This window comes from Triturus cristatus, chromosome 1_1, assembly GCF_964204655.1.
Source record: "Triturus cristatus chromosome 1_1, aTriCri1.1, whole genome shotgun sequence".
Taxonomy (NCBI): domain Eukaryota; kingdom Metazoa; phylum Chordata; class Amphibia; order Caudata; family Salamandridae; genus Triturus; species Triturus cristatus.
In genome coordinates this window covers 44,733,317-44,755,718 of record NC_140579.1, presented here as the reverse complement: position 1 = coordinate 44,755,718, position 22,402 = coordinate 44,733,317, and the positions used below count along the sequence as shown (strand labels likewise).

At 46.9% G+C, this 22,402-nt stretch overlaps 1 protein-coding gene across 1 annotated transcript; it reads right to left on the bottom strand.

Annotated features, from left to right (window-relative positions):
• Positions 1-1,406: 1,406 nt before the first annotated feature.
• Positions 1,407-18,762, bottom strand: LOC146869317 (keratin, type I cytoskeletal 12-like). Its single transcript, XM_085648441.1, has 8 exons — positions 18,344-18,762; positions 17,121-17,203; positions 15,308-15,464; positions 12,923-13,081; positions 12,412-12,537; positions 9,600-9,817; positions 9,305-9,354; positions 1,407-3,847 (listed from the first exon to the last, which is right to left on the bottom strand). Exons 1-8 carry the CDS (start codon positions 18,686-18,688, stop codon positions 3,744-3,746), a joined length of 1,242 nt encoding a protein of 413 aa, XP_085504567.1. The 5' UTR covers positions 18,689-18,762; the 3' UTR covers positions 1,407-3,743.
• Between the last annotated feature and the right edge of the window lie 3,640 nt (positions 18,763-22,402).

Genomic DNA, 22,402 nt, shown 5'->3' with positions numbered 1-22,402 from the left:
CCCACCCTGACCATTTTTAAGAAGCACCTAAAAACCTGGTTATTCAACTGATTCGCTCTGCTCCTAGAAGCCTGCCTCCCAAGGCGCCGAGAGATCCCTTCGGGGATGATTTGTGCGCCATATAAATAATAATAATAATAATAAAAAGATAACAAGTATAGGAGATGTTGGATGAAATTTAATTTCACATCTTAAAAATTGTTGTGATGTTCCCCCTTTATGCTGCTAGTTTTAACTGTGGGTATTTCAATTATTTTATATTTCATGTTTTTAAGTGTTTTGTTACTGCATGATTATACATTTTTAAGTTATTGTGTTTGATTTTATGGCAATTGCCAAAATAAAGCTTTATTATGGAAATAACGGCTTTTAGACACAGGGAGCTACCTTTACAGCTGCTCCCTTGTCTAAAAGCAATGCCTGCTCCCGCAGGATGCGGGGAGCCGGCACAGACCGCGGAGGCCTTGAGGCTCCCCCTGAAGGCCCCAAAAGATGCGAGTGGGTGCCCTGGGTCGGACCAGGGCACACACAGTAGAAGCCGGGCCCCAGGGATGGGGTCCTTGGGGCCGAAATTGGCCTGGAAGAGGGGCCGCTCGTTTTCCCTCCCACATTTAAAAAAATGCCTGGCCACAGTGGATGAGGTCATGGGGTCCCCGGGGACCAAATCGGCCCAGGAAAGGGAAGCCACAAACTCCCCTCCCCTAATGAAAGAAAAAAATGGTTGCTGGCAAGTCGCAGGTGACCCACCCCTTTCACCAGCACTCTGCAAACGTGCCTCCTGGCACGCCACTAGTTGGGAGATGAAGTCTCCTTGGCTACTGAGAGCCCTTGGCCAACTACCCCCCTTGTTACCTCCAGTAAGTTCTACACAGCGGAAATGCTGAGAGGTTGTGGGAGGCCAAGCCCCCTTCCTCCACCACTCTGCAAACACCCCTCCTGGTTCACAACTGGTTGGGGTTATTGGGAGCCAACAACCACCACCTCCCGGGGCTAAAATAAACATTAAAAAGGGGGGCTGTGTGGCCCCTCTCAAGGGCCATATATGGCCCAAGAGACCACCACCTCCTCGGACCGACCCATGCAGTAGACAGGAGGGGGCCATGCAGCCCCCCTCCTGGAGCCATATAGGACCCTGGGAACTGCCACCGCCAGGGCTGGCTCCAGCTTTTCTCCTGAGGTACCCACCCTAAGGAGATAACTGTTTGCTTATGCTTGGTGGGAGCTATGACATCGGTGTATATCTGACTTCCGGGGTAAGGCAGATACACACCCTAAATTAACCTATGCTTTACCTCTAGTAGCTTGGCACAGAGCAGTTACGTTTAACGTAATAGGCAAGGTGTAGAGTATTTGTGAAACACTTAAAATACAGTAACTCAATGTAAACACCACAGAAAGACTCCACACAGGTTTAGAAATAGAGAATATGTATATGATTAAAACAAGACCAGGAAGACAAACATCAAACCAGTAGAAGTCGAGATATGCATTTTTAAATATTAGATGTGAAAAAGGTGCTTAGAAGTCACTGTCAGTCAAGAGGTTACTTAAGGTCGCGAGGAACCAGTGCAAAGTCAAAATTGAAGCCGATCGCAATCGACAGCGGACCAGCTGTAGGACCCAGGCAGGTCCTGTGAAGAAATACCTTGGATGGAGCTTTGGTCAATGTTGAAGACTCGAGGTGAGGTGTCGAGGAGGAGTTGCGTTGTCGTTGATCCAAAGATGGAGGGCGACGGTTGGCGCTGATGCACGCTTTCAATAGAAGCTACAGTGTTCAACCCAATTGTGATACAGGCACTGCGTTGATGTCGAGCTGCATGGTCCATCAGCATCAAGCCGCATCGGCTGTAGAATTACTGTCATTCAGCATCCGCTGCTTCGGTGTTGAAAGCGATGCGTAAATGTCGAGGTAGAAAAAAAAGGGGGCACCTCAGGCAGGCAAGGGTGTGACTATCAGATGGCAGAGGCCAGCAGCACTAGCAGGATTACAGGAAGTTGTTTGTGTTCCTGAGACTCCAGACTACAGGAGGCAAGCCAACAAGTCCTTGGCGTTCAAGTGTGATGGGTTCAGTCCTTGTCCTCAGCAGGTCAGAGATCAGCAGGCAGCAGAACAGGACAGGAACGCAGAGAAGCAGTTCCTCAGAAAAGTCAGCCACAGCAAAGGGGCAATCCTTACAGCATAGCAGTGTTTACTCCAGCAGAGTTTTTCCCAGGTCCAGTAGTATATTGATTTGATAGGGCCACAGCCCTGGTACTTATACTCAAAAGTGCCTTTGATGTAGGGTGTGACTTCAAAGGAACTCTCTGAAGTGCACAGGAATCCCTTTCAGCCCAACCATGGCTCCAGACTACCAATAGGGGAGAAATCACCGCTTGGTGTGAGGGCAGGACACAACCTATTTAGATGTAAGCGTGAGCCACCATTTCCCCTTCTTGCCCAGGAAGGCTATCAGTATGCAGATGAATACAGATGAATCTCCTGTCACACCCAGCCCTTCTTGTATTGTGCCTGTCTAGAGGGAATGCACAAAGTGTAGGTGTCACCCAGCCCAGACCTGTACTGTAGACAGACTGCAAGACACACAGAGCAGTGAGAGCAGAGAAATGTCCACTTTCTAAAAGTGGCTTTTCTCAAATGGTACTGTTAAATCCAGTTTTACCATTAAAGAGGATTTATCACCACCATTCCAAACATATTAAACATGAAGAAGATACTACTTTCCAATCATGAATTACAGCTTAAAAGGTGTTTTAAGGAACTCCAAGTCTAGCCTATGGAAGGAGTAGGCCTCACTGCAGTGAAAAACAAATTTAGCTGCGTGGTGTATGTTTAGAGAATGTGGTGTATTTCTCATGAGAATGTCACTGTTTGCAAACAGTGTGGTGTAGAGTGAACTCTCTCCATAGAGTAAACACTGTTTACCATACTTCGTTATCAGCTTCATTTCTTAATGTAGGCTTGGGTGCCGATTCCGATCCGTATCCAGATTTTTTCCCGTACGAATCGTACAAGTACCGTACAAACTGCCAAGTACGATTCGTATGGGAAAAAGTCCATACGAATCGCATTGGGAAAATCCCCCCACACGTCCTCGGGTCGGAAAAAGGTGTCCGACACGTCTCCGGACGTTTTTCCGTACGAATCGGAAAACTCAAGTCCGACCGGGCAAGTACGATCCGTCCCGTCCGTCCGATTGCACAACCGTATGGAAAAAACACCGTACGGAGCGAACAGCAATAGCAACCATGGAGACATGTGGCCGCATACGCGCCGAACCCTCCCCAGCCCCCCCCGCGGATGTACGGTGCGAACCCCCACCAGTGTAGGTACGGTGCGTACCCCCACCAGTGTAGGTACGGTGCGTACCTCCAGCGCGGACCTAAGTTTCAGAATGCTGTTTACCGATGATTCATTTAGTGTCCAAACAAGAACACTCTTCCTTGGTCAATACCAAGCCACGTGATGAACATCTTGGACGCCCTCTCGTTTTCTTAGGTGTTCGCTCACTCATTTTGGGTGTCTTCTGGTTTGCCCGTATGCACGGGGACTGCTGTTGTGGCGCTCAGTGCATGAAATTGTCCAGAAGATTCTGCGGTTATGTTCGAAGAGTTGAAAACCCCATAGGAGAAGCAGAAGAGCGGCGGGGTAGGATTGTGGAAGGGGTTCCTCCTCCCGGGTTGTGCATCATGTTGTCGGTTTACCAGTAGATCAGCGGTTCCATAAGCAGAGACACAGCTTCTGTCTATATTTTCTGTTCACTTTGTTTCTCCTCTTGCAAAACCACTTTACCATCAATCACTTCCTGGACAATGGTCTTCACAACTCGGCTTCTAACTGGCTCCGGGGCTGAAACAAGAAATGAAGAGGTGAACAATAGAATGTAGGCAGGATATATTGAGAGAACAGATGATGTGTTTAATGACAGAGAAGCTCGTGGACATGTTGGATAAAGTTTGGAATTCTGCGTTCACTTTATGAATCAGGAATTGGATGTTACCCTCTCCAATTAATTAATTATTTTGTTACCTAAATTAAACTCAGGTAGGCAAATAGCTTTCTAAATGGGGCCCATTTTGGAGCATGTACTTTGTGAATAGTTTAACAATGCACATGTACCTCATATAAACATTCTAATGACAGGACTTCAATCTCCTTTTCCCATCTCTGTTCTTTGAACCATTCATTCTAGACACACGCCCCTAACTTGAACATTCACAGATGTCTCCAATGTCAGCACTTTTAGAATAGTGCATGGTCCTTATGTGACCATGTACATATTGGCGTTTGCTCACGTTTCAGCATTCCAATGTTGTGCTTGTTCACTATTGCTGTTATTATGCGGCTGCATTTCTCTTATTCACGGTGACGTCAGCGCCTCCGGTGAATGGTTCATTGTATGTTTTTAACCCTTGTGTAAACTTGCTAACGTTAGTGCAGTGACCTGAGGTGAACATTCTTCATAGTGTATGTACATGCCTCTCGTGAACATTCAAAGTCGTATACATCTGCCTCGTGTGAACATTGTATTTGCTGCATCTACCTCAAGTGAGCACTAGTGCATGTGCTTCATTGGAATGTTTGCTGTGCTGAGGTGGCACCTCGTCGGATCCTTGGAATATTCTAATATTCATTCTAATATTGTTACTAGCCACTCATTTGGACATGCTGATATTAGCGCATGTTCCTCATGCAAATAAGTTTACATTGATGCATGCGCCTCATGAGAATAGACTAGTTAGTGCAAGTGCCTCATGTGAAGAGTCTGCGTGGTGCACGCGCCTCATCACAATAGACTAGTTAGTGCAAGTGCCTCATGTGAAGAGTCTGCGTGGTGCACACGCCTCATGAGAATAGACTAGTTAGTGCAAGTGCCTCCTGTGAAGAGGCTGCGTGGTGCACGCGCCTCATCAGAATAGACTAGTTAGTGCAAGTGCCTCATGTGAAGAGTCTGCGTGGTGCACGTGCCTCATCAGAATAGACTAGTTAGGGCAAGTGCCTCATGTGAAAAGTCTGTGTGGTGCATGCGCCTCATGAGAATAGACTAGTTAGTGCAAGTGCCTCATGTGAAGAGTCTGTGTGGTGCATGCGCCTCATGAGAATAGACTAGTTAGTGCAAGTGCCTCATGTGAAGAGTCTGCGTGGTGCATGCGCCTCATGAGAATAGGCTAGTTAGTGCAGGTGCCTCATGTGAAGAGTCTGCATGGTGCATGCGTCTCATGAGAATAGACTAGTTAGTGCAGGTGCCTCATGTGAAGAGTCTGCGTGGTGCACGCGCCTCATCAGAATAGACTAGTTAGTGCAAGTGCCTCATGTGAAGTGTCTGCGTGGTGCATGCGCCTCATCAGAATAGACTAGTTAGTGCAAGTGCCTCATGTGAAGAGTCTGCGTGGTGCACGTGCCTCATCAGAATAGACTAGTTAGTGCAAGTGCCTCATGTGAAGAGTCTGCGTGGTGCACGCGCCTCATCAGAATAGACTAGTTAGTGCAAGTGCCTCATGTGAAAAGTCTGCGTGGTGCATACGCCTCATGAGAATAGACTAGTTAGTGCAAGTGCCTCATGTGAAGAGTCTGTGTGGTGCATGTGCCTCATGAGAATTGACTAGTTAGTGCAGGTGCCTCATGTGAAGAGTCTGCGTGGTGCATGTGTCTCATGAGAATAGACTAGTTAGTGTAAGTGCCTCATGTGAAGAGTCTGCGTGGTGCATGCGCCTCATGAGAATAGACTAGTTAGTGCAAGTGCCTCATGTGAAGAGTCTGCGTGGTGCTTGCACCTCATGATAATAGACTAGTTAGTGCAAGTGCTTCATGTGAAGAGTCTGTGTGGTGCATGCGCCTTGTGAGAATAGACTAGTTAGTGCAAGTGCCTCATGTGAAGAGTCTGCGTGGTGCATGTGTCTCATGAGAATAGACTAGTTAGTGCAAGTGCCTCATGTGAAGAGTCTGCGTGGTGCAAGCGCCTCGTGAGAATAGACTAGTTAGTGCAAGTGCCTCATGTGAAGAGTCTGCATGGTGCATGTGCCTCATGAGAATAGACTAGTTAGTGCAAGTGCCTCATGTGAAGAGTCTGCATGGTGCATGCGCCTCATGAGAATAGACTAGTTAGTGCAAGTGCCTCATGTGAAGAGTCTGCGTGGTGGTCGCGCCTCATGAGAATAGACTAGTTAGTACAGGTGCCTCATGTGAAGAGTCTGCGTGGTGCATGCGCCTCATAAGAATTGACTAGTTAGTGCAAGTGCCTCATGTTAAGAGTGTGCATGGTGCACGTGCCTCATGAGAATAGACAAGTTAGTGCAAGTGCCTCATGTGAAGAGTCTGCGTGGTGCATGCGCCTCATGAGAATAGACTAGTTAGTGCAGGTGCCTCATGTGAAGAGTCTGCGTGGTGCATGCGCCTCATGAGAATAGACTAGATAGTGCAAGTGCCTCATGTGAAGAGTCTGCGTGGTGCATGTGTCTCATGAGAATAGACTAGTTAGTGCAGGTGCCTCATGTGAAGAGTCTGTGTGGTGCATGTGCCTCATGAGAATAGGCTAGTTAGTGCAAGTGCCTCATGTGAAGAGTCTGCGTGGTGCACGTGCCTCATGAGAATAGACTAGTTAGTGCAAGTGCCTCATGTGAAGAGTCTGCATGGTGCACGTGCCTCATGAGAATAGACTAGTTAGTGCAAGTGCCTCATGTGAAGAGTCTGCGTGGTGCGCGTGCCTCATGAGAATAGACTAGTTAGTGCAAGTGCCTCATGTGAAGAGTCTGCGTGGTGCACGTGCCTCATGAGAATAGACTAGTTAGTGCAAGTGCCTCATGTGAAGAGTCTGCGTGGTGCATGCGCCTCATGAGAATAGACTAGTTAGTGCAGGTGCCTCATGTGAAGAGTCTGCGTGGTGCATGCGCCTCATGAGAATAGACTAGATAGTGCAAGTGCCTCATGTGAAGAGTCTGCGTGGTGCATGTGTCTCATGAGAATAGACTAGTTAGTGCAGGTGCCTCATGTGAAGAGTCTGTGTGGTGCATGCGCCTCATGAGAATAGGCTAGTTAGTGCAAGTGCCTCATGTGAAGAGTCTGCGTGGTGCACGTGCCTCATGAGAATAGACTAGTTAGTGCAAGTGTCTCATGTGAAGAGTCTGCATGGTGCACGTGCCTCATGAGAATAGACTAGTTAGTGCAAGTGCCTCATGTGAAGAGTCTGCGTGGTGCACGTGCCTCATGAGAATAGACTAGTTAGTGCAAGTGCCTCATGTGAAGAGTCTGCGTGGTGCACGTGCCTCATGAGAATAGACTAGTTAGTGCAAGTGTCTCATGTGAAGAGTCTGCGTGGTGCACGTGCCTCATGAGAATTGACTAGTTAGTGCAAGTGCCTCATGTGAAGAGTCTGCGTGGTGCATGCGCCTCATGAGAATAGACTAGTTAGTGCAGGTGCCTCATGTGAAGAGTCTGCATGGTGCATGCGTCTCAGAAGAATAGACTAGTTAGTGCAAGTGCCTCATGTGAAGAGTCTGCGTGGTGCATGTGTCTCATGAGAATAGCCTAGTTAGTGCAGGTGCCTCATGTGAAGAGTCTGCGTGGTGCATGCGCCTCTTGAGAATAGACTAGTTAGTGCAGGTGCCTCATGTGAAGAGTCTACGTGGTGCATGCGCCTCATGTGAATAGACTAGTTAGTGCAAGTGCCTCATGTGAAGAGTCTGCGTGGTGCATGCGCCTCATGAGACTAGACTAGTTAGTGCAGGTGCCTCATGTGAAGAGTCTGCGTGGTGCATGCGCCTCATGAGAATAGACTAGCTAGTGCAAGTGCCTCATGTGAAGAGTCTGCGTGGTGCATGTACCTCATGAGAATAGACTAGTTAGGGCATGGTTGCCATGTGACCATTGTCGCTGGTGCATGTGCATCACGTTAAGACTAAGGGCCTGATTTAGATATCGACGGATGGGTTACTCCGTCACAACTTCGAAGGATATCCCGTCCACTGAAATATAAATCCTAATATATCCTATGGGATATTCAGTAGGCGGATATCGGTCACCGCTGTGACGGAGTCCCTCGACCGTCAAGATCTAAATAAGGCCCTAAATTTGGTGTATGTGTCTCATGGAAGTATTCTGATTGGTGACTTATGGTAATGTTCTAGTTGGTGCAAGCACCATGTGGGAATGTTCTACTTATAATGAGAGCCCCTCATCTTAACATGTTAATAATGGTGCAGGAGAATACGTTAACAGTGGTGCAAGTGACTTGTGAGAAGGTTCTCCTGATGGGCCATCCTGACCTCTCTGGCTCTAACATGCCTAGACTTAGATGACCGTCTTTACATAACCCAGTCAACGTAGGAGTCGTAGGTAGCCTAAAGGTCATCTCCACATTCATCCCACAGCGAAGCCACTCAGTGGCATAAGGAGTGAGTGTGTGCTTGAGGGTGGAGGTACCTTGTATATGACAAATGAAGTTGAGATAGCGTGGGGCCCCCACCACATCAGATGTATGGAGTCCAGTGCTCTGGATAACTAGGTGTGCTTCATTCCAAACATTTGGAAGTTGAGACTTATTCAATAATTTATGTCGAAAAAAGCAATTATCATTGCTAAAAGGTTTTTTTTAATCAGGCAGAAATATAATGCAAATCCTGCTTTAAGTGTCACTTATGGTTCATGTAAAAGAAATGTTCATGCTTTAAAGAAGAAATGAACCTGACATATTTATGGGGCATTGAATGGCACATAAAACAAAATCCCAGTGTAATTACAGTCATTGTATTACTTTCATCCTTCTCCATCCTTGGTGTTCACTTTCACATCTCAAGTACAGGTGAAGCACATTTAATCTGATACTTAATATGGAGCACTCACACCCACACACACACCTCGTTAGCGCCATCAGAGCAAAGGAAAGAGAGAACAAGATGGCTGCCACCAATGATAACTTTAGCTTTTAAAGTTGGAAAAAGGTGCCAGAAGTTACACTGGAAAAAATAAAACTAAAAAGATGTTTCTAGTGTTTTGTTTTGTGGGGCATGTAATGCCCCAGAAATGTGATGGACCTGCTTGAGCAAAGTCATCTCTGTTCTTAATAATCCACACAGAGAAGTTTAGCAGTGTAGGTTAGAATGTTTCAAAGGCCAGCACTCCCCTTATCTGGTGGCATGACATGAACTACTGTTACCAACTTGAAACGATATGTCCCATAGGAACCACTTGGTGTCTAGGGTTTATTATACTAGACAGGACTTCAAACAGACACATGGGAGAAGGGCGCAAGAACCCACCACTGTGATTTACGAGCCTTATAACAAAGCTAACAGAAAGAGGGACGCTTACCTTTTGATGACTGAGAGCCATGACTCTTGGCCTTTTGGTCGACTTTGAAACTGAAAGGAAATGACATGCATATTACATACACATGACTCAGAGTGTCGTTTAATTCTATACGCAATGCTTGATGCCTGCTGACAAGATAGGTTTCAAGTGAGGGTTTACCAAAAGGTTACCAATGTTACTTCTTTGGGTAATTTAGGGCTCCTTTCTTCACTGCAGTGGTACCCCAGGTGAAGAACTTGGCTCGGAACCTAAGTATTGCTAAAGTGTAGGTGTTCAGGATTTGCCATCGTCTTACCTGCCCTGACCGTCCAGCAGGCACCGGTAGGTCTCGATCTCCCTCTCCAGCCGGCTCTTGATGTCCAGGAGTTGCTCGTACTCTGCCATGTTGTTCTCCATCTCGTCCTTGATTCCTTCAAGTTCCTCCTCTATATGACTGATCTTCTCTTGAAGGTGTGCCAGCTGGGCGCAGTAGGTCCCTTCTGTTTCTGCCAAGTTGGCTTCAAGGGATTTTTTCTGTGTTTAATAAAGACAAGAGGTACACCTGAAACAACGTGATGGAATGTGTTCTAGCTTTTAATGGGCCAAAAGTGATGAAAAATGGCTCTAGCCTACATCCCTTCCCCCAAGTCCAGAATAATATACTGCAGTCAAGTCCATTTACGTGTGACACTTTACCAAGCCTTTCTTTGCATTTTTATCAGAAAATAGGCATTTGCCAACTAAGCACATGCAGGAGTTGTTAGCAGTGTCAGAGCATTCTCTCTCATTCATGCCAAGAGGGGTCCAGTATGCCTTTAAGGCTGCATGGGAGCATTATTAGAGGGGAGATGCTGGGACGACGCCCACATGCTTCATGCTTTCTTTTCGTTCCCATTGTGACTGCAGCCTTGGAATAGTCTTCATGCTTGTTAGAACCGGCGGTCTCTAGTTGGCAGAGGTATACACTTCTGACAAATAGGGACCCACCAACTCTAGTCAGGGCAAGGGGATTATACACACTCAGATAACCCTGCTCACCCCCTTGGTAGCTTGGCAGAGCAGTCAGGCCTATCTCAGAGGCAGTGTGTCAAGCCCCCAGCAAACAGCACTCTGGCAGAAGGGGGAGGCAAGTCCTTAGATCAGCAGGCTTCTTGTCCGTGGTAGAGGTTTCCTTGTCAGAAGTGATCTGAGTTCTTGGGTTCAGGGGTCCTTCTTTTATACCCCTTTTCTCCTTTCTTCCCTTTGTCCAAGCAGGGAAATTCTCCCATCCCAGGTTTGTTGTGGGTGTTGCCAGGCAGAGGCACCTGGCCTATTCACTGAGCAGGGCAGGGTCCTCAGCCGCCCAGCAGGAGGCGGAGCCAGTATTGTCACTGGCAGGAGCAGGGCTATCAGTCGCCCGGCAGGAGGTGGAGCCAGCATTGTGTCAGGCAGGGCAGGCTACTCTTCCCTTACTCTAAGTGTAAATGGCTCATTCACCCCACACTGACTCCTTCAGACCCCTGGAGCCACCCAGCCCCTGACACACACACCAAACCAGCAGAGACCGGTGGATAGTTGGACAAGAAAATAGCCACTTTCTAAAAGGGCTATTTTCAAACATAGAATTTAAAAACCATCCATCCTAAAGGATGTGTTATTAAATTCTGAGTTCAGGGATACTAAACTTGACCTGCTACCATGCTCCCTGAGTCAGATAGATTATAATGGAGTTAATAATCCGTCTGCCCATTCTGGCCTATGGGAGGCAGGTAGCCCTTCAATAGTGAAAAACGAAAATGGCTGTAATTCACTACTAGGTCATGCCACACACATCAGGGCATGACCTATCTTTTACCAACAATGCACCCAGCCCTAGGGCCTACCATAGAGGTGTCTGAAATGTGGCAAAGTGAAGGTTTGGAGACTGGCAAGTAGGTTTCCTTGCCAAGTCGACATGGCAGTCAGGGACTGCACGCAGGCTCTGCGGTGGCAGGCCTGGGACTCATTTTACAAGCTGCTTCTGTGGGTGGCACAACCAGTGCTGCAAGCCCACCAGCAGCAGTTAACTTACATGCCCTTGGCACACGCAGTGCACTGGACTAGGGTCTGAACAGTAAGTCAACCAAGCCAATCATGGTAACACCAATCAATGTAACAATTTAACATAGGGAGCACTTGCACTGTGGCACTGATCAGCAGTGGCACAGTGCCCAAAGCAATATTCCAGCAAAAACATCGTAAACAGAGGAGGCAAACAGAAAAAAATGGAGGAGAGACTCATGCCAATGATGCCAGGTCTAACAATGCTGGTTCATGGTATGTACGCAGTGCACTTACTACTACCACTCCAAGCTGCTGATGCAGCTGTGTGTATGTTAAAGCCTCCCCACTGAATGTGCAACCCTTCCCCAGCTCCACTCTCTCTGCCTTAGCAGGGGCCCTCAACACTGCCAACGCCTCCTGCCCACCCAGATGGTATATGTATTAATCCGTGACATTTCTGAGATTAAGTAAAAATATATGAGTATTGCCCATGGTAGTTTATAGATGAACTTGACTTCCATAAACAAGGAATGTGGCAAAGATAACTTCCAAGCAATGCATTAGAAACCAAAGTGCCTCTTGGCGCTGCTAAAGAGAAGACTCAATAGTAAGCGACTATGAGTAACATTCAGATTGAAGGGTCAACACACACTTCAAAAGTCACATTTATATTCCTTCTTTCTGAGATTACCAACATTAGAATTCAAGCCCATTCAGCTACAGAGACTGACTAATATAAATAAATGCCGCTCTTACAAGTTTCGCAAGTCCATGTCTGACCGGCTGCTCGAGTCCAGATTTAGTCTTTGCATTCCGGGGCTTTAGGTATATTTTATCCCATTGTAAAACCAATACTACGAGTTCTAGAAAACGAAGAAATAAACTGGACTGGGACAGATACCCACGCATGGACCTAGGAATCTTGGCAGTTATATAAGTGTATTCACACTAAGGAGAGAGACCTATGTGCTGTATAAGTGGTGGTTCCAGCATGGTCGTGGGTTCTTCAAGACCTTCCCCAGGGAATGGAGGATCTAACATGCTTGGAAAGATTTCTCACCAGCGAGGTCCATGTAGAAAGAACTGGAGTCATTGAGAGAACTCACCATTATGAGAGATGCCTGCAGATCAATTTCCAAGGCTTGTAGGGAGCGCTTCAAGTCATAGATCTCTCTCTTGCTCGTCTGGACCTCCTCAGCCCCGGCGGAGATCTCTTGTTTGAGGGCAGTGCTCTAAGAGACAGCATGGGAATGAGTAAAGTCACATATTTAGACACTACAAAAAGTGATGGACTTCTTGAATTTATCCCAGCCACAGGAAATTACTCGGGCATATTCCATTCCTGTCTTTTTAAATGGTCTATGTCGTTACAGTCAGGAGAAACATATATGCAAATTGCACATTTAAAACGCACTTCTTCCGAGACTGATCTGTGGGGACTCTGTGTGGGCGATAAGCCATAGTCAGTGACATATTATGTAGGGTCTGGGATGAGACTGACTTCGGAACAGCCTTATGGGTATTTCAGGGGGCAATAGTTTCTTTGAAAATATCTCGGTTTTCCATAGTTCAGTCCTTCTTATCCCACAGCCCACAGGACATTCATTCCCTCCTCACCGCTTCCAGGAACTTTGCTTCAGCATCCCGGCGATTCTTGTCTGCCATCTCCTCGTACTGGCCTCGCATGTCCCCGAGGAGCTTCAGCAGGTTGATGCCTGGGACGGCATTCATCTCTACACTGAGGTGCCCTTCAGCTCCCAGGAGTCCCTTCATTTCCTGCGGGAAGAGTAGCAGTATGTCATGGGCATTATTCAGGGTTCACCATAGGCAAGAATACAGGGGTACCTTTTCTGCTCTTTTTATCATTGCTTTTGTATAAGTCAGTTCACCAAAATGCCAGAGCAGAGGCGGCAGAAGTGACATCATGCATCATGTGATCCCAGTACCAGCTCAGGTTTCACCAGTAGCCCTGCCTTGGCCCCTCAAGCGCTTCTGATTGGCTTGTGAGGTGGGAGACAAGGATCAATGATTGTACATTACAAGCAGAAGTATGGCTCTTTGAACTATATTTACTGTATTCCTCCCAGTCTCCTGTGATCCCTGACAGTGATGCCAGGAGCAGTGCCAGAGGTACCAAAGGTTATGTTAGTGGTTGCAGCTGCTATTCCTCCTGCCACTACTAATTCACATGCTTGGTAACTTTCACTAAACAAATCATAACCTCGTTGGCTGCTGCGGATCATCACACATCAAACACCACTATCAGCAAAGCCCTGTTGATGGATTTTATAGTTGCATCTACGTCTCCAAAGGGGATATCAGTAGATACACTTGTAAATTATAACACTGCTTTTGTTATTTTAAGTGCCACCTTGGGCATTATCCTAAGTGCATATTTGTAGTTCTTTGACAGCAGCAGATGAATTGTTGTGTCTGACTTAATAGACACAATTGCAGACAGGTTGTAGTCTAGATATGGGAAGTGGTGTTGCTTGGCGAGAAGGTTTTGAGTTGTGCTGGTGAGGAGACCCAGGCTAGTCCCAGGCAGATTGGTTGGGTTAATTGATTGCTGCTGAGATCTGGCATAGCTTGAAAGTCACAGGTTCTAAATCCTTCACAGTCCCAACTCTGTGTTTCACTCTTTTGAAGTTACTAAATTGAGTATCATTAAATTGGGAAATGGTATCTACTAGTAATAGCACCAGCTTGTTTGACGTGCTTTAAAGACTGGTTATTATTGGAGCGTATATGAATGTGTGGTCTGAGAGAAGGCTACACAGTGTAAGTGAAAAACTGATGCTGTATTAGAAAACAGTATAGTCGTGAATAAAAAGACCTGTCACAGGCCGGGAGGATCTATGGCCTAGTATGAAAAAAATGTGGCTTGGAGGGGTTATGATCTAGCAGGAATGTATATCTATCAAAGAGAGATTTCATCTACCCGTAGGAAATGTGAACAAACGGAATGTAGGAGATGTGGTCTATCATTGGGAGAGAGAGCTGTGGTCTGGAAAACAGAGATATGGTATAGGAAGGAGATCTATCCTAACATGAAGACGATTCGCTCAGAGGAGATGTATCCAGACAAAATGAAGCAGATGTGGCTTAGGAGGAAAGGTTTAACAGGAAAATGTGATGTTGTCTAGCAGAAGGAAATATCCTACTAGGAAGGCAATGTGGTCTACCAAGAAGAACACACTGTGGTATCGCAAAAAATGGAAATCTAGACTAGCTAAAATAAAGAGTTGTTGTCTTGTGTGAAAGTTATATGGTCCAGCAGAAAAAAGGCAATGTGGATTACTCAACACATACATGGCAGGGGATGAGCTCAATTATAAGGATACATAGCTGACGGAAAGAAGACATTGCCTAAGAAGAAGAATGATGTGCCCTCGCAAACAGTCGTGGTTCAGTAACCCGGGCTCTGAGTTCAAATGAATGAGTTTCCACTCCATTGCTGAGCACTCCCATCTGAAGAGCCCAAATCACTCAGTCCTGAGTCCCCATGCTGTTGACACCTGAATCATATATATTAATGTTTTCCAATGTAATGCATTTACACTTCCTTGTTTGTCCATCTGATTCTTTCCCTGGCTTCCAAAAATGATTGGAATATTCGGGTCAATGATAGTCCACCCTCTAAAGATATCCTCTCTCCACCATCAACTAACCTAACATTAAACACCTGAAACCTGTCTAGGGATGCAACAGGTTAAGAAAGAACAGAGCTGCCACGGCTAATTTTCTGGAGAGCACCACAATATATCTTCTTCTTAGAGCAAGACTAGGAGAAAAGATGGGATGCTTTCCACTGCTTAGGTGTTTGTGACGTGCAATGCAAACCGTAGACGATAAGCTGCATGTGCAATGGCCGTAGGTAGATTGTCTGACACAACTCTAAGACAACTTTAATAAGTCAGAAAGCGCGTTTCAAAGGCGTGTATCACGTTATAGGATTCCATCCATGTCAATACCGGCACCTTCATGCCACATTGCTCTTACTTCTTCGTGGTTCCTCTTGAGGCAAGACAGCTCCTCCGTCAGGTTCTCCACCTCTCCCTCAAGGTCACACTTGGCAATGGTCAACTCATCGAGCACCTTGCGCAACCCGTTGGTGTCCGCCTCCACGCTCTGGTGCAGGGACAGCTCATTCTCATACCTGGAAAAGAAAGTAACTAGAGGTGAATAACAGCCAAGGTAAGCCACATCTGAAGCAGCAAGTTCTAACATCTGGGGGTCCAAGCGCGTCAATGAAAGTTTGCGACAGCACATTGCCAGAAGCCCTGTGACACTTCAAAGGTGCACCTAAGTCTGTGTGCTTTTATAAAAGATGTACAAGTACAATATTGTGGAAGACATCTATAACAAAGAAATGTCTTCATTGAAGAAATATGTAATTTCTCTTTAAATATCCTTCAGTTTGTTTTGGACTTTGAATGCGAGATTAGTGTCTTACAGACCTCCCACCACCCTAGTCAAATATGACCATTGCTGCAGCAAATACAAGAACACGGTTTAGAAGGATCTTATGGGTTTTGCACTTCTGATATTTTCTGTTAGCTAAGAAAAGACCAAATAGGAAAGAAACCATTGGCATTGCATTGCTTACTAGCTAGCGCCTGGTGATATCTCCTAGAAGGATGGAGTTTGTAGTGGGCGCTATGTGGCCTGAATTCCAAATATGCAGGGAAAAGTCTCAGCATTTAGGATTCTTCCGCACGTTATTCTAAAGGGTTAAGGGTCTGAATGCTGTGCTACTCATCTGACAGTAAAAGGGACATCCTTAATGCGACAGAATCAAGGTACCTGAGTTATGATATTCTTCTAATCTTAACCACGAGGAAACTCTTTCCCGTTCAGAAGACCTCCCTACAGCAAATAATTGTGCAGCACAGCATAGCTAACCACGTACGTCAGTGCAATGCATTCTATCCACACTATCCACATAGGAGTCCTCGGTATATATTGTCAAGTGATCGCAGTTATTGAGAATAATTCAAGCATGTAATCCACCACTGCGTAGTTTCAGTGAGCGAACCCTAATCTTGTGCCTATCTCTTGAAGAAGGTTTATTTCACAAGTGGAAAGACAAAAATGTAATTTAAAGACTATTCATTTGAAAACAAAAAATATAGGTTCAAAGTCAACATAATTGCTCTATTTATTGTTTTGAAATGTATTTGAATGGGTATTAGGTGGTGATATAATGAAGAAGGTGGGTGAGGTATCAAGTAGTCACTGAGATAAGAAGACGTGCACAAAGTGAGTGACCTTTGTGAGGCAAAAGGGTGAGGTAAAGAGTGGAAAAAGAGAGGTACTCAGCCATTTGAATGTTTGAGAGTTACCACATGTGAGTCCAGTGATTGGACCTTGTCTGACGAGCCAAATTCTCTGTAACTCATAAGGTCATGGTCAAGGGGTGGAGGAGATGTCCCCACCCAACCTGATGGAATGTGGTCCGTCCGTGAGGGTCTAAATCAGGCCCTAAGATTTCAAGATTTAAGAGGTATTTATGGGAGGGATCAGTGCTTCTTGGATACTTGTTTATCCTTTTATTGACAAGTGGTGGTCCTGGTGTGCCCGGCAAGGTTAGAAAGAGTCCATGTGGCAATGGTGATATCCTTATGAAGGGGCGAGCAAGTATTGCAACACCGAATCAAAGTGTCCCAGTGATCTAGTCTTCTCTAGGCAAGGCTATGCGGATGAATTGGCGGTGAGGCAAGGAAGGTGAAGACAGTCAAGGGTATTTTAGCATTTGGATGACTCTGCCTCGTTGCTAAGTTGTTGCCACTGATGGAGGAAATGGCAGACTTACTTAAGTTTGAAGTCTTCAGCAGCCAGTCTGGCATTGTCGATTTGCAGGACGATCCTGGCATTATCAGTAGATGCGGCAATGATCTGGAAGACAATAGATGGTCACAGTGGAAGGTCATGGTGCAGCGGGTGGAGCATCATTTCCAAAAGGGTAATATTCTGACCTTCAAAAACAAAAGTCAATAATCCTTCTAAAAAAATAATGATTGACATTTACACTTTTGATTAAGCATTTCTGGCGGTTCAGTGAGTATCTGTACAGACCTCTGGTGCATGCACATACTATCCAGTTCCCTCGTTCCCTCCTGTAATTAATATTCCAGGCACCATCTTGCACTATCCATAGAGACACCCTGTGGCTTCATAACTCTAGAAAACCATCTTTCAGCTATTTTTGCAGTTTTATATTGCTCGAGGAGGCAAGCTCGACCCGAATGTATGCGAGCGCTTTAAATGAGCACCAGTTACATTACACAAGATCACATGCATCGTTTAGACTCAGGGAGATGACATGATTTGCCCAGATATCTATCATAGGATGTTCAGCCAATGATGGGACTCGAACCTGGTTTCCATTTCCAAAGTCGGCCGCTCTGGTCGCAATGCGACATCGTCTCCACTGATCCCTTTACACAATCAATATCATTGAAATGACCGTATTTAAGACAACTAAGATTCTAATTTCAAGTGTGCATTAAATGAACATGTGCCAAAATAAAGCCCTAGACTGGAAACATGGTACAGCATGGAGTCACGTGGTACCCACAAAACATGGCTGAATGGCCCAATCGATGATCTAAGAGCCACCTAGAGAACGGATTTGCCAGTAATTTATCTCTGATGATCACGAAAGGAACTACAGATATTTACAGCAGGAAAGCAGTCTTCCAGACAGTATGGGAACTTTTAATAATCCGGTGTTTACTAGAGATTTCATTGGCCACAGTTTCATTCAAGGACGTTGTGGGTTCATAAATAGGGCGTGGTGGCAATTAACTTCAGTGACAAAATACGGACAAAGAGTGCCCTTCTTTACACATCAAGAGAAGAAAGTGTCCAGTACTCTGTGTAAAGCCCACCCGAGACTATGAGAGACAAACCCTCCGCTCCATACACTTAAAAAGTAACAGTCAATTTCTGCATCACACACACCAGCAATAGCAAGGAATGACATAATCATGTACATCCTGAGGCCAAGTTTATAATGATTGATCATTTTCCTACCTTTTTTTCCAGCTCTGCGATTATGGCATAATATTTGCTGTAGTCGCGAGCCACTGGCGGGGGGTGCTTTGCATACCAGTCCTTGATTTTGTTCTCAAGCTCCAAGTTGGCACATTCCAGTTGTTTGACTTTCTCCAGATAGCTAGCAAGACGGTCATTGAGGTTTTGCATGGTCTGCTTCTCCCCAGCAGAGAGGAGGCCCTCGTTGCTGGGTTGGCTCCCAATCACTTCATTCTTAAAGACCACTTGAAACCCTCCAGAACTGCCTTGGAAGCCTCCAAAGCTGGCTCCACCACCAGCTGTTGAGGCCCGGCTGGAACCAGCACTATGATGGAAGTAAGACATGATGCTGCAGAAGGACCGCTCACCCTGTAGAGAGGCACTGAGGAGGAGAGTGCAGGGTGGAGGGTGCTGGTGCCATGGCTGTATGATGGAGCCTTTATACAAACCCTAGTGGGTGTTTCATTTCTAAGAGTAAACAGCTAAATATGCGGCATTGTTTGAAGGTCAGACTCTCCCTCTCATTACTATAGGTGTGATTAATTAATATTCAGGCCATGTTCGGCATATCCATTTCTCATCAAATTATGAATCAAGATAAAGCGGGCGGGGCAATGCCAAGCATTTACTTTAATTGTTTTATTTCTGTGATCTTATTTCATTAAAGCACTGCCCTCTCTTCTTATCGATTCATTTGCATGCACGGAGCATTAATAGACAGTTTACAGCAGCCACTTTGAAGTGTACGCGGTGTGACACATTCATTGGAAAAGATGAACACACCGAGGATACGCCTGGAACATGTGTCCTACACTGAGGTATCCCAGGGACTGAAGGATTCTTGCAGTTTGGAAGCAATGGCAGATGACAATATAGTGCTTTAAAGAAACTGAAAGCACGATTGTGACACTTTTAAGAGCAATTTATACATAAATCGAAACATTTACAATTAGTTTGTACCACTCTTTTCCTTTAAGAACCTGCTAACAATGGCCTCTCCAAAAATCACAGATAATAAAGGGGGCGAAGTTTTATCTGAAGGTCTTGAGATGTCCAGTGCTCAGCAGCCACGTTGCTGACCTTGAAGTCAGGTGATTTTTCACACAAGTCATAGGGTGAGCACATAGGAAGCCTGAGTCTCGGGCAATCACTTTATTTCGATGCCTTTCAAGTTGTAAAAAAATAGTAACGTAAAAATAAAATTACTGCCCCAATTACATGTAACCGGTGTGGGAGGCATGATTCCACCCAACGGGAGAGCCCTCCGCTAAGCTCTCAGTTTTCCAGGTATCAGCCTTCTGGTCTAGGACAGCACAAAATGTTTGCTGCCAACCAGAGGCACATTTCTGCCCTCCTGCTGCTGAGCCAAGCTCAAGCAGGGGAAGGCAGAACAATAGGCATCCTGTCACAGGGAGGTGTGACCACCTCCCATACAGGATTTTGTGTATTGGGGCTGGCTGGGTGCACTTGCCAGCGCCTAAAAGTTTGCATGATGGGCGCACTGGCTTGGCACCAGCCAAGATGGCGGTGTAGTCCGAGTGCTTTGCCCGAGCCCGAACAAAACCTGCAAGATCCGTCCTTTATCCTGTGGCTGGAGCTTCAAAACGGCTCACACAGACCCCGTAGCACTGTCCCGTAGTTGGAGTGCCCGGGCCCAGTGCGCACAGCCTGGGAAGTGCGAAATGGAGAACTGGAGTGCTGGGCTTGGCGCCGGCCTATATATACGACCCTGTGGCCTCCTGCCGGGGGAGGGCAGAGACTGCTGCGTCCCGCCACCGGAGCATGCCCAAGTGCCCAGGGAGGACGCACGTGATCGGCGAGACTGCTGCAAGGAGGTGAGACGCATCAGCGCAACCCCCGGAAGGAAAGGCTGGAGCCGGAGCGGCGGATGACATCGGCACAGCGGGAGGAAGCTGCCAGCTGATACGGCCCGAGGAGGCGTGATTTCTGAGCCTTGGGTTGCCATTTAAAGTGCTGCTGACCCGATACTGCTGAGTTGCATGGTTACTGCAGCGGTGCAGTGCTGGTTCTAGTGGAGGCCTGCACCAGCGTCAACAGGTGGCTGGGAGCTGTGCACCAGGAGGCAAATGCATGGCGCTTCCCTAGGCCTGCAATATTATGACACTGATAACGTGCTGGCCCAGTCAGAGGCCAACATCCTTGACATCCCATGGCAGGGACATTCTATCTCCAGAATAAATGGTGCGCCAAGCAGGAATATCACGCTAATCTCCTCTGCATGACCCTCAGCGGGGGACAGTCTTGAGTTTGAGGTGACCGGTTCTCCAGAAAGGTCGTGTGTTGGTGTTGGTGTAACCTGGGGACGTTGTCACAGAACTAGCAAGCAGGAAGTGTGATCCTCGCCCTGGGGTTCCCCCTGGGAGCTGACGACGAGAGAGGCCCCATTGTTCGCTGAAGCTCTCGTGGTCTGGGAGGGTCCTTGCCCCAGCCATAATCTGCCACGGACTGAGACGACCTCGTCGTGTTGCGCCCAGCTGTGAGACCACCTAATAATTGCACTCCAGAGCGCGGGCGATCCCTCGATGGTCCCCAGGGAGCGGGTTGGAACTTGTGGAGTCAAACTGGACAACGGTATCGTTTACCAGAGTAACTGCGGCCATGACGAAGCCAAAAGCTGCCCCTTCCTCGGTGCAATCCAACAAACTAGACAAATATGCGATCCCGTGCCAATTGACGACCGAAGGGGCGACCGGCGATAAAGAGGGGGCAACTGAGCCATCCCTTGGAGCAATCATGTCCGCCATCCAAACTCTAGGTACGACCCTGGAGACGAAGATAGACAAGGTCACCATTGAAATGAATCTGATGACAGCAAACATGCACAAGAACTCGGGGCGCGTCACCACAGCGGAAACAAACATAGGAGAACTTCAATCTAAAATGCATACATTGGAAGAACGCGTACAAAAATTGACTAACCAACATAATCAAATGGCCCTGAAGCTGGAAGACCAGGAAGGGAGGGCCCAACGCAACAACATCATGGTCGTTGGGGTACCGGAAAGGGGAGGAAGGTCCGAGTATGGATCTCGTCATAGATGATATTATTCTGAATCATTTTAAGCCTAAGAGGTTATCAACCTTCTTTACGGTAGAAAGAGCGCACAGGGCAGCGATCCCCATGCCAAAGCCCGGGGCCCCTCCCCGCACAATTATAGTTCGGATTCTGAACTTTAGGGACCGGGACGCAATCCTACAAGCGGCTAGAGTGCGAGGTGATCTTCCCTACAAGAATTCGGTCATACAATTCTTTCCAGACTTCACCCTGAAGGTACAACAGGAGAGACATACATTTAAAATATATAATGCTTTTTCCATCCAAGCTCAAGGTTATAGACAATGACAAAGCCTTGTTGTTCACTACGCCTGAGGAGGTTCATCAATGGTTGGAGGGAGGGGCGACCCTGGCCGCACAGTCACAGCAAAGAAACAGAGTGGAGGTGCAGTAGATACCGCAATCTAGAATCACCGACAGGCATGCATGGGATGGGATGAGAGGTCAGAGTCACGATTCCGTAGCTCTTGTTCCAGGAGACCCGCAAATTACGAGACGAATCCTGGAAAGTAAGGGGTACTGTTGTTCCTACGAGGCAGCATTGACGAACTCTACTGAGGGGTGGGTGGGTGGGTGGGTGGGTGGGTGGGTGGGTGAGACCAGCTTCACTGGACATCCAAGGGTGAACATTGTTCGAGGAGATGTAGATTCGAGTGCTTCAGCTATGATACGTACTTTGGCATAGGTTTGTGGGCTTGCGGGGAGGGTTTTCTGAGTGGTGGTGCAAGTCAGCCCTACATCAGTTGTCTATTTTCGGGCAACAGGCTCTCTGCTATTTGGGATGTGGGTAGTTTTAGACATACGAGGCAGGGCAACAGGGGGGCGGGGTTGATATTGGGGTTTGTATTTACTATGTTTCATGTTTTATTGTTCACGCTTCAGGACATGCGCTCCATCAAAAATGGTCTTGAGACCATCGGCCTGGCTCTGCTGCGCGCAGGGAGGTGGGCCCCGATTGGTGGGTGGGGGGTGGATCGAGGGAC

Coding starts and splice junctions, on each gene's coding strand:
- LOC146869317 (XM_085648441.1), bottom strand. CDS start 18,688: ATGTCTTACTTCCATCATAGTGCTGGTTCCAGCCGGGCCTCAACAGCT. Junction 17,204..18,343: donor TCGCAGAGCTGGAAAAAAAG/GTAGGAAAATGA, acceptor ATTGTCTTCCAG/ATCATTGCCGCATCTACTGA. Junction 9,355..9,599: donor CTGCTGGACGGTCAGGGCAG/GTAAGACGATGG, acceptor ATTTCCTTTCAG/TTTCAAAGTCGACCAAAAGG.